The 10,114-nt window shown below is 55.3% G+C and overlaps 2 protein-coding genes across 8 annotated transcripts in view; both read right to left on the minus strand.

The window, feature by feature from the left end:
- Window positions 1-5,504, minus strand: part of Plekhh3 (pleckstrin homology, MyTH4 and FERM domain containing H3) — an 8,783-nt gene extending 3,279 nt beyond the window's left edge. The window contains exons 1-7 of one of the 7 annotated variants that reach the window (XR_002381022.1): window positions 4,862-5,485; window positions 2,786-2,841; window positions 2,360-2,439; window positions 2,063-2,254; window positions 1,820-1,977; window positions 1,595-1,715; window positions 514-820 (exon numbers count right to left, since the gene is read on the minus strand). Coding sequence is in view for 4 of the 7 variants with exons in the window: in XM_029546598.1 (XP_029402458.1) it covers window positions 514-820; window positions 1,595-1,715; window positions 1,820-1,977; window positions 2,063-2,254; window positions 2,360-2,439; window positions 2,786-2,841; window positions 4,290-4,682 (1,307 nt within the window). In the remaining 3 variants the exon portion in view is untranslated. Of the gene's footprint in view, window positions 1-513; window positions 821-1,594; window positions 1,716-1,819; window positions 1,978-2,062; window positions 2,255-2,359; window positions 2,440-2,785; window positions 2,842-4,289; window positions 4,778-4,861 lie in introns of those variants that run through there. The other 6 variants (XR_003845172.1, XR_003845173.1, XM_021212495.1 and 3 more) reach the window with 6 other exon arrangements.
- Window positions 5,505-7,197: 1,693 nt separating this feature from the next.
- Ccr10 (C-C motif chemokine receptor 10) overlaps window positions 7,198-10,114 on the minus strand; it is a 4,481-nt gene continuing 1,564 nt past the window's right edge. The window contains exon 2 of the mRNA XM_029546362.1: window positions 7,198-8,858. Coding sequence (XP_029402222.1) covers window positions 7,794-8,858 — 1,065 coding nt within the window. The 3' untranslated portion in view covers window positions 7,198-7,793. The remainder of the gene's footprint in view (window positions 8,859-10,114) is intronic.

Genomic DNA, 10,114 nt, shown 5'->3' on the forward strand with positions numbered 1-10,114 from the left:
TGGAAATACATAACTCAATATCTGCTTAGCATGCTCGTGAGTCTAAGTACATTTGTCCAGCATGAAAAACAAAATCATTACATCTGGTCAGTTTCCTCCTCATAACTCACATTTCTTGACCACAACCTTAATGTGCCTGGGTGTTTTACATGGACCTGAATTACTTTCGAAGTCTCCTGCCTGCTCTACAATGGCCAAGCCTACTTCCTCCAACTCCATGATCTTAGGGTGATTAAAATCTGAAATCCAACCATGTTGGTATGTTTCCTTAAATCCTGCCTTTTTATATTTTTGTTTTCCAAAGGGAGCACCTTGTTGTGATTCACCTGGTCAGACGTGGGATATGATCTTGTAATTCCCATGAAGGTACTGAATATATTATCAGCACCAGGCCAGCTCTTGGGCATTTCTCATGCCTTCTTTGGAGCTAGGTTCTCCGTTTCTCAAACTATTACATCAGTCTGCCATTCTCTCCCAGCCCTGTAGCTTTTGGGCTGAGGCCTCCACTCTTACCTTTCCAAATGCCCCAGGAGGTGCCCTCGGACAGCTCCCCCTGGCCGAAAGGTACAGCTCATGCAAGTGAGAAGCTGCCAGTATCGCAGGGTTGCAGGGTCTTGAGTAGCTGGGAGCCCAGGGGGACCAGCAGGACCTGAGGTCTGCTTAGCCAGCTGCAGGAAAAGTTCGTCCTGGAGTGCAGGCAGGTCCCGGCAGGTCTGAAGCACACCCTGCATCAGGGGCCCAGGGCGCCGTGCCCCCTCCAGCGCCTGCAGTGCCAGGAACAGCCTCACTGCCTCCTCTCGTAAGGGTGCGTAGCCTGGACCTGCGGGAGGGTGGGGGTGGAGGGATGGTTTGGAGAGGGGATACAGAGCAGCGCCCTGGGAGGAAGGCACAATCCAGAGGAAGGTCAGAGGGAGTTTAAGGGCACAAGGGATGGCATGAAAAGGAGGGTACGAGTAAAAGGAAAGGCAATGGTCCACAGACGCAAACCCTTAACCTTTGCCCCCTGTGAACCCTTCTCTCTACCCTGCTTAGCCTTTCCTAGTAAGGAAAAGAGAAAGTCTAGGGGATATATATTCAACCCTTCACCACATTCTTTAACTGGGTGCCCAGAGCCATCACTGGGAGCCAGAAAAAGAAAAAAGAAAAACTGCTCTGGAAACCAAAAACCAGGGTTCCTGGCATTCTGTAAGCCTCTAGCTTTATGACTTGGGCCAGTCAGGACTCCCTTTTCGGAGAGAAGTGTCACCAGATGAGGCCAGCACAATTCCCCCAAATGGTGGTTTTCCTAATGCCTGTAAAGGTGATGTGTCCCAGTCTTAAGAGTATGATGGGAAAGATAGGGAAGTGTAAATGCTTCTGAGGGAAGTAATCAGGAGACCCGTAGGGGTAGATGCAGGAGGGAGGCAGAGTTCTTATCATGCTCTGGTTTTGCTGCCCTCCAATCTAGATAGCTTCCAGGTCCACCCATGTACACTTTGAGAAGTCAGGAGATGGCTAGAACCCCGAAGTCTGTAAAGCTTCCCCCAGCTATCCAGTTCTCCCAAGTCTTACCCCATGGCATCAAGGAGACCTGACCTAGGGTTCACTCACTCACCTGGAGCGCTGACTTCATAGGGCAGGGGCAAGAGCGGGGCATACAAGGCACTACTGGTGTGCCTCAGGATAGGGTTCCTCCGGTAGATGAGGGCCACTGCTTCTGGGTCTCCACAGCTCTCCTAGAGGTCAAGAGGGTAACTTAACAGAGGAAAGGAGCTCTCTATGAGCCCAGAAAGTATCTAGGACCACAACCCTTCCGGTTTGTATTGGAGAACTCTCTTACCTGGATGTCCCTGAGCAGCAGTTGGGTAGGGGTCTCCAGCGGAGCCTTGGAGGCAATCGCCTCCCGCAGTGCTACCCCCCAGCGCTCTGCCTCTGCCTGGCGCGGAGAGCAGAGGCGGATGCTGTGTTTCCGGCCAGACACAGTGACTGACCACAGACCTGGTGGAAAGAGAGGCCACAGAGGGCAATCAGGGATTGTCGGGTCCCCTACCAGTAGGGTAGGGAGATTCTTAACATGTCTCACCGGTCTCCTTGGGCCTACGCTCTGGCCCAGTCACTGAGCACAGGCTTGTGAGGACCAGGCTTCCGAGTCGCCTTGCCCCCTTCCCGCTGCTACTGAACTGGTCCAGGGAATCTCTGGTGAGCACAAACCAGGCTCTGCGCGGGAGTAACCATGGCCTTGTCCCTCCTCCACGGGGTTCCCGGTACAGCCAACCTGGGGGTTGGGGGGACATAGGGAAGAAGAGGTTAACAAGAGAAGACATTATTTCTAGGAGGGCTGTGTTTGAGGGCCTCTAAAATTGGGCCCAGGTGTTCCCACCTTTCACAATGACGTCAGGGTCGTCTTCCGGAAGTCCCTTGTCTGGGATGAGGCTCCAGGTCTCTTCCCAGCTCTGCAGTCTGGACCAGAGATGAAAAATTGGGCGAGGCTGAAGGGCCTCCACTCCGCCTCCTTATTAGGGGTTCCCCAGACTACAAGGGGTACATGCTCCCAAGCTGGACACCCATCCTCCAGGCTGTGGGAATCGCGGGGCCGTTCTGACCTTGCACCAGAAATAACTAGGACCCCCCCCTTCCTCCCCGCGCCCCCGGCTGGACCGCCCCCCCGGGACCCCAGCCAAACCACAGCGTCCGGCGGCACAAGGCCTCTCCCTTATTGCACAACTTCGGGAGGGAAGATGCAAGGAAGGGGGTCCTGAGAACTAGCTGCAGTATCGGAACTAAGAGACTCAGAGTAGAAGCTCACCTGTCTGAAATCGGCCCATTCCTTGTTGGCTGAGTCAGCGTAACGTCCAGGGAACCCTAGAGAGATAAGCAAGAATACACTTAGAGGCCTTGACCCCTAGCACCAATGGTTTCAAATGAGCCCAGGACATCACTCATTAGATTGAGGAAGGAGTGTCCGAAGTCCGACAGTGACAGGGCAGGAAGAGCCAGAGCCACTCTGGGATTGTCCCTTCTACAAACACATCTCTGTGGACCATTAGAAAATGCCCAGGAGCTACAAGCTCTAGACTTATATCCATTACCCTTTGAAAATGCAACCGTGGGGGTGGGGTGGGGGTGGGCTGGGAGTCAGGAGACCTGGGTTCTGCTGATAAGAGGCTGGACCACTAAGCAACAGCCATACCTTGCGAAAGTCCCCTCCCATCTCTGGGGCATAGTTTCTCTATCTTTCAAACTGGAGACGTCTCTTCTATCCATGGAAGCCTCTTCAATTTTTTTTTCCTTCACCTCCCCCCCCTTCCTTGCTTAGAACCTCCAGGGAAGAAGAAGATGGGCTCCCAGGGAAAGAGCAGGACCCAAGACTGGGCAAAGGTGGTTACAGGGTTGACTGAAGGGGAAGAGGGACCTTTTTATAGATGATGTTTTCTAAGAGCTTTGTGTGTTCCTTTGCAGACAACCGGGAGGAAATTGACACACTACCCCCTTGCTGGGGGCTCAGGAGAGCAAGAGGCTGCTAAGCTCATACTCTTCAGACCAAGGGTGGTTTGGAATTTTGCCCTTCTCATACACAAACCCCTGCTTAGGAACTTCAATTGTAACCTGGGGTCTGCGGTTGGTCAAAATCAACCCGGAGCCAAACTAGCTAGACAGGAACTGTGCCATGGTCCCATTGCGCCCAGACTGCTAAAGCCAGGAGGAGGGTTGGGGGAGGAGGACCAGGGACACCTGTCCCTGAGCTCCTAGGAGGGGTTGGAGGTGGGGCAAGAGAGAGGCCATGGCCTATCTGACAGGGATCCTACCCATGCGGGAAGCTTGGGGACTCCCAGGTCCCACTCTTTCCCTGGGAGCCTACCCGTTTCTTTTCTGGAGGTTCTGAGTGGGGCTATCCACCACTCCACCAGAGGGCAGGTACTGATCCCCCCACCCCACCCCCACAACTCCCCTAATCTCAGTCCCCTGCTTCCCTCCTCCTCCCCTCTATATTTATCTGCCCTCTGCCTCGCCAGGTGCTGGCGCCTGCACTGGCTGCTGTGCCGCCCGCCCCACCCAGGAATGGAGCCACCGGGCTTGCTGGGGACCCCTGAGCGGGGTTTGGGGGAAATGGGAGCTAGACCCAGGCCACAGCACACAGAAGCCTGGTTGCCTCTGGTGGGTAAGGACGTAAGAGAGAGCTCCTTGAAGGATGGAGGTCTTACATACCAACTGTGCCTGAGTGTCTCTCTCCCAGGAGAGATTTGATTAAAAAAAATTTTCAGCCACCAAGTCACCCTCACCCATCCCATCTGGTTTCCCAGAAACCTCACCAGAGAAGGCAGAGAGTTCTGTTTTAAGTGGCGGGATAATGAGAAGTCCTCAAAGGGCCATCGTCCTGAGCTTTTCCTTTGTGGGGTCCCTGATGCAGACCCCAGGTCTAGGATGTCTTTTTGCCCTCGCCCAGGATACCGCGGTGGGAGCTCCCGCATCTGGCCCCAGTGCTCTTGAACTGAGAGCAGAGCGAACCCAGGCGTTCCAGCCGCCCAGCCGGCCTCACCACATTCCTTGGCTCTGGCGGAGGCGGAAGGAGACGGGATGGGACGCGGGCCCGGCAGGGAAGGGAGAGGCAGGGCCAGGTCGGGCCACGCGTGACGCCTCCTCTGCCTCAGGGCCCCCAGCAGGTGGACAGCGCCTTGCGTGCAACGCGAGGCCCACAGGCGCATCCCGAGTAGGGCTACTTGCCCCTGGAGCTCCCGGGGTTCTGGCCTTCAGGCAAGAATCTCCCCCACATTTGCAGTTGGCCAAGAGGACCGCGTTTGGCCCGAGTATGGAGCAGGCTCAGGCGTGACGGCCGGTTGTAGTGAGAAAGATTGAACACTGTTCTAAATCCCTCTAGACTTACTCTCCCGCCGCCCGCTGGACTCGGGGTCCTTAGCTCAAAGGTCTCGTCGTCCTCGTCTTCGTCCCCGTCCCCGCTAAGCTCGCCGTCCCCGTAGTCCCGGTGCAGAAGAGTGAAGCCTCGACGGCAGCAGAGAAGCCACCACAATCCCCCGGGGAGAGGCATCCGGGCGAGCAGCCTGGGAATGGGGGCGCGGGCAGCGTTGCCCGAGCAGCAGGGAATCTGAGAAACTGGAGGTGCTCCGACCCGAACTGGGTAGAGATGAGGTGCGACGAGAGGAAAGAAGGGGGCCGGAAGGAGGCAGTGTCCAGTGTTGAGGTGCAAAAGGACTATCACCAGAGCCCGCTGGGGGCTCGCTGTCTGGGCCCGGGCAGAGAAGGGGGGGAGATAGCGTCCAGGGCCGGGGGAAGGGAGCCGGGAGCAATGTCCGGAGCTGGAAAGTAGTGTTCGTTGTAGTGTCCAGCCCTGTAGGAGCAGTGCCTGATGCAGCAATCGTGGTGGGCGGTTGTCCAAGCTCCAAGGAGGGTGGTGTCCGGTAGGGCGTCCGGTGGCCGGGGCCCGGGCGGCGCGCGCTGCGCTCCCTGCAGCCCCGGGACTGGCGCGTTGGGGGCGCGGGCAGAGTTCCCAGACCCCGCCTCCCTCTCTGGCCCCCCTCCTTCCCTCCGCCTTCCCTGTTCTTTCTCTCCTCCCTTCTTTACAGGGCAGGGACTACGTTGCGTCACAGCCTTCTTCTGCCCAATCATTGTTCCTGGCGCCGGCCAGTGCGACCAATCCCAAGCTTGAAACCGCGGCGGGTTGCATCATGTGTCTCTGGCTGAGTGACAGTGGGGAGGGGCGGGGGGGGGGTAACTGGGGAGGGAGTGGGCGGTACGATGTTAGACACGCCCCAGCTTCTGAGGTCGGACACGGGGTGTCTGTGGCGTCACGTAGGACCGCCTTCATGCTCTTGTTTTAACTCTTGGCTCACCAAGCAGCAAATTAAAAAACCCTTTTCGAAGGTCTGGAGAAGGAAGGGCATAAAGCTGGAAGGAAGCTAGGCTACTGACCTAAGATTACCTGTCACATCTTGGAATCCCTGCCAAAGTAAAAGAGCCTTAAGATCTTCAAGGCATTCCACACCTGCGTGTATGAGAGAGTTAGCTGCAAAGGCAGCTCTCCCTCTTTGGAGTTAAAAGGGTCCAGATTTAGATCTTAGCCACCCCCACTTTTGAGATGAAAAAGCCGAGAAAGGAACTCCTGGAAGCCTCAGACAAAGATCTGAAATAAAAGCGAGTTTACAGGGCATTGAACTGGAATGGGGAGAGTGGCTTGGCATGCTCGGGGATTCTGTGGTTTAAGAAAATCAATAGATCAGAGGCCTCGCAGGACGACTATGCTGCATTTCTGAACAAGAAGGGGTTAACAAGGGCGCTAAAGAGTACAGGGCGGGGTTCGCGCTACAGCCTAGACGGTGGGAGCACGCACACACTTGCGCGCGTTGCTGACTCAGCGGCGATTCCCGCGGTCACGGGCGGAGGGTTCCAGGTCCACTCCGGTGGGATGTGTGCGCCTCTTGGAGGATCTGAGCAGTTTTCGAGCCTCTCCTGGTTTCTGGCTCCAAGAGGCCAAAGTTTTAAGTCTTTTACACCGCCAGAGGCTCTAGGACACACGACTAGCCAGGCTGGGCTAGGCTAGGCTGGACGAAGTGCAGACTTCAGGCCAACGCCTCCCTAGGGCCGCCACGCCCTTTTTGCCCCTAGACTCCAGGCTGGAGCGGTGGTCTGACTTTGCTGACCGAATACTAAACTGGGAAGAATTGTCTCACTGGAGCACAATCCTGGCAGTTGTGCAAAGCAAAGACCAGAAATCAATGCCCCATCTCTAGAAGCCATCCTTATGGTACTTTCATATTGAAGTGGTGTATCCTGAGATTTCTGAGGGCCCGAGACTCCACAACCATAACCTCCCTTCCTCTTCAAGATCCTAGACACTTGCCTGCTGGAGAGTTCTGTCTGATATCTGACCTCCCCTTTCCTGGCAAGCTATGCGCATTTCCTTTGGCTTGATCCCCAGGGGAAATAATCAGAGTGTGCAAGCGCCCCACACTCTGAGCTCAGGCCCAGTAACACCCTCTTGGGAAATTTGCAAATTGCAATCCCCCTCATTTATATATATATATATATATATATATATATATATATATATATATATATATCATAGGTAGAAAAGTCCACTATTTTTTTCTATTTCTTCTTCTTCTTCTTATGCAGGATATTGTTATTATTCTTGATCCTCCTGTCTCAACCTCTGGAGTAGCTGGGGCTACAGGTATCCAGTACACACACCATCAGACTCAACTTTTTAATTAGTATTTTTCTTTGTACAGCAGGACTTTAGAAGGGATCCAAAAACCTACCCCAAACTAGAATCTCTTGCCTCCTACCCCTGCCAGACCCGCACCTACAGCTGGGAACAGCATCACCCCGTACATTTCCACACGCTGGGATCTAGGTACTTGCTAAAGCAGCCATTACTGGATAGCGCTAGGGTTATTAGAAAGCCCTTTCTGACTCCTGAGGAGAAACCCCGCCCCTCCTCACCTGGCAGCTTTCTCACCTCACCTCGGTTGGCAGAGACCGAGTGAAGCATAGGGCGTGTCAGTACTCAAAGCTTTAGCCGACTCAGCAACCTGTCCCCTCACACCTCCCACTCAGACTCAAGCAGGGCCGTGGGGGTGTAACCCACGGTCTTGGCCTTGCTGCAACCAAAGCTGGTAATTCAAAAATAGTAACTGTAGTTGGGTTGCATCTCATTTGCATAGAATCGATTTAATTAAGCACAGAGGCAATCCCTTTAGATCCTGAAGTCTTTCTCAACGTCCCTCTACTTACTCCCCTTTCTATTACTCTCCCTGGGATCGTTTCTTTAGCCCTCTCCCTTCTCTGGAATTGTAGCCCTAGTTGTCCCAAGAGAGGCTGTGGGTCTCAGTAGGAGCAGAGCAGGAAGAAAGGCGGAGTCGGCGGGGGCAGCGGCCACGAGGGATGGGCTTTGGGCTGCATCCTCCACCCTGTAGCAGCCTCCGCAGGTCCCGGCGGAAACGCAGGCCCAAAAAGGCATAAAGCACCGGATTGAGGCTGCAGCGGACCAGGGTCAAGCCGCCAGTGACCAGCAAAGCTAGATCCTTGCGCTTACTGGAGGAGCAGCTCCGCTCGCGGGCTGCCAGTAGATCGGCTGTATCCAGCAGCAGGGCAAGGCTGTAGGGCAACTGCAGCACCACGAAGGCCACCACCAAGGCCACTACGACGCGCAGCGCACGCCGCCGCTCTGGCCCCCTGGCGGCCAGAAGCGTGCGGCCCAGGAGCGCATAACAGGCTACCATGACGCCCAGAGGGAGTGCGAAGCCGAGGACCACCTGCGCCACCGCGCTTGCCCCTTTTACAGTCTGCGTGAGGCTTTCAGGAAAAATGAGCCGGCAGCGTCGTTGGCCTTCACGTGGCCCGTCCTGGCTGAAAAGGAGCGCAGGTAGAGCCAGAAACAGCGACAATAGCCACACGAAGACTGAGACCAAGTGCGCACGGCTAGGCGTTGAGGGCCGCTGCCCGGCTGGGAGAGCTCGTGTGATGGCCACATAGCGGTCGGCGCTGATACAGGCTAGGAAGAGGAAGCCGGCATGGAAGGAGGCCGAGTAGAGGCCTGAGATGGCACGGCAGGTGGTACTTCCTAGATTCCAGCCCCGAAGAGCCCCTGCTGCAGCAAAAGGCAAAGTCAGGGCCAATAAAAGGTCGGCCAGGGCCAACTGGAGCAGGTGAACGGAGGTGGGAGATCGGGTAGTTCGTCGGGCTGCCAGATGGGTGGCCAAGACTAGGCCATTGCCAGCCAGACCCAGCACAGCCACCATCAGGGAGACACTGGGTTGGAAGGCCCGACTGAAAGCCTGGACATCAGCCTTGTAACAGAGCTCCGGCAGCGGCCCAGCCGAATAGGCCTCCTCATCGTACCCGGAGTAAGGTCCCCAGGAGACCTGGTGGTATCAAAATGAGAAGAGGGACCGTGTTAAGACATTCCCACACCCCTCCCTCTCACACAGGCGGTCCTCATTCAAAGCCTCAACACCAGGAGATCTCTCTCGCTAGTGTGCCCTGAACAGGCAGTTAAGCTTCGCTTGCAGTCTCTCTAACTCTGCTTCCAGCTGCCTGGGTGACCTTGAGCAGCCACTGGCTTTTTCTGGACGCCACTTACTAAATGTGTTCTACCCGGGTGTAGAAGCCCTGTTCAGCCTGCCTGGCAAGGCTAGGAGTGAGCACTGTTGAAACCCTGCAAGATAATAGACAACAGAAACATCTAGCTCGCCCTAGACCAAGCATTTGTATTATTAATAAATCTCGGCGCTTCTGTTCGCTTTGCAGTGCCCTCTCCTGGAAGGCAAGTCAGATGCAGGGCTTAGCTTCGGCCCTGGACCCTAGACTTCAAGCTTAGGCTAAAGGGCCTTCTGTCTCCTTTCCCTCACCACCCTACCGTTAGAGCACAGATGTATTGAACATTCACACCAAAGGGGTCTCACGTAGGATTTATAGGCTCCCGCACAGGTGCTAGATGACAGAGGCCCGCTGTCAGGCAGGGAATCCCATCCCTTTCCCCTTCCCCACCCTCTCTGCAACCCTCCTCCCCCTCCCTGCCCCGACTCCCACCTGCTCTGTGGGCTTGGTCCCCATCTCTGGCTACAAGGGTTTCTGAGGTACAACCACAGAGGCTAAAGTTAAATAACTAGCGGGGGACAGGAAGGAAGGGGTGGGGAGGAGGCCAAGGAGGAGGGTTCACATTTCCATCCCACCTTGCCCGATTTCTAGCTAGTCAAAGGAAAAGGAATGTTTGCATGGTCTTTCGAGAGCTTTGTTTTCCTCTGAGCCTTCCCTGTGTAAAGTACAGTAAGATGAAATCACGGAGTTGACAGGTACGAAGGTGTCCAGCACTGAGCCAGGAGCACTATTTACCTTCAGAAAACATTTTTTAAAAAAAGAATTTAAATTTGCCCTTCATTCCATCTCTAGGTGTCCTTCTTCAAAGCTTTAAATGCTAGGCTCATCTCGCCTCCTCTGAGGCACCCTGTAGCCCCAGTCCTTGTCAGCCTTGGGTTAATTGGGGGTATTTCCCAATGGCAGGTTATCTACCCCGCCCTTTCGTAATAGGGCTGAGGCATGCGCTTGCGCGGGGTCCAGGAAAAACGTGCATGCCAGGAGAAAGGCTGGGGGAAGGGGGCAGAGAGACAGAGGGAGAGGG

This window comes from Mus pahari, chromosome 14, assembly GCF_900095145.1.
Source record: "Mus pahari chromosome 14, PAHARI_EIJ_v1.1, whole genome shotgun sequence".
Classification (NCBI taxonomy): domain Eukaryota; kingdom Metazoa; phylum Chordata; class Mammalia; order Rodentia; family Muridae; genus Mus; species Mus pahari.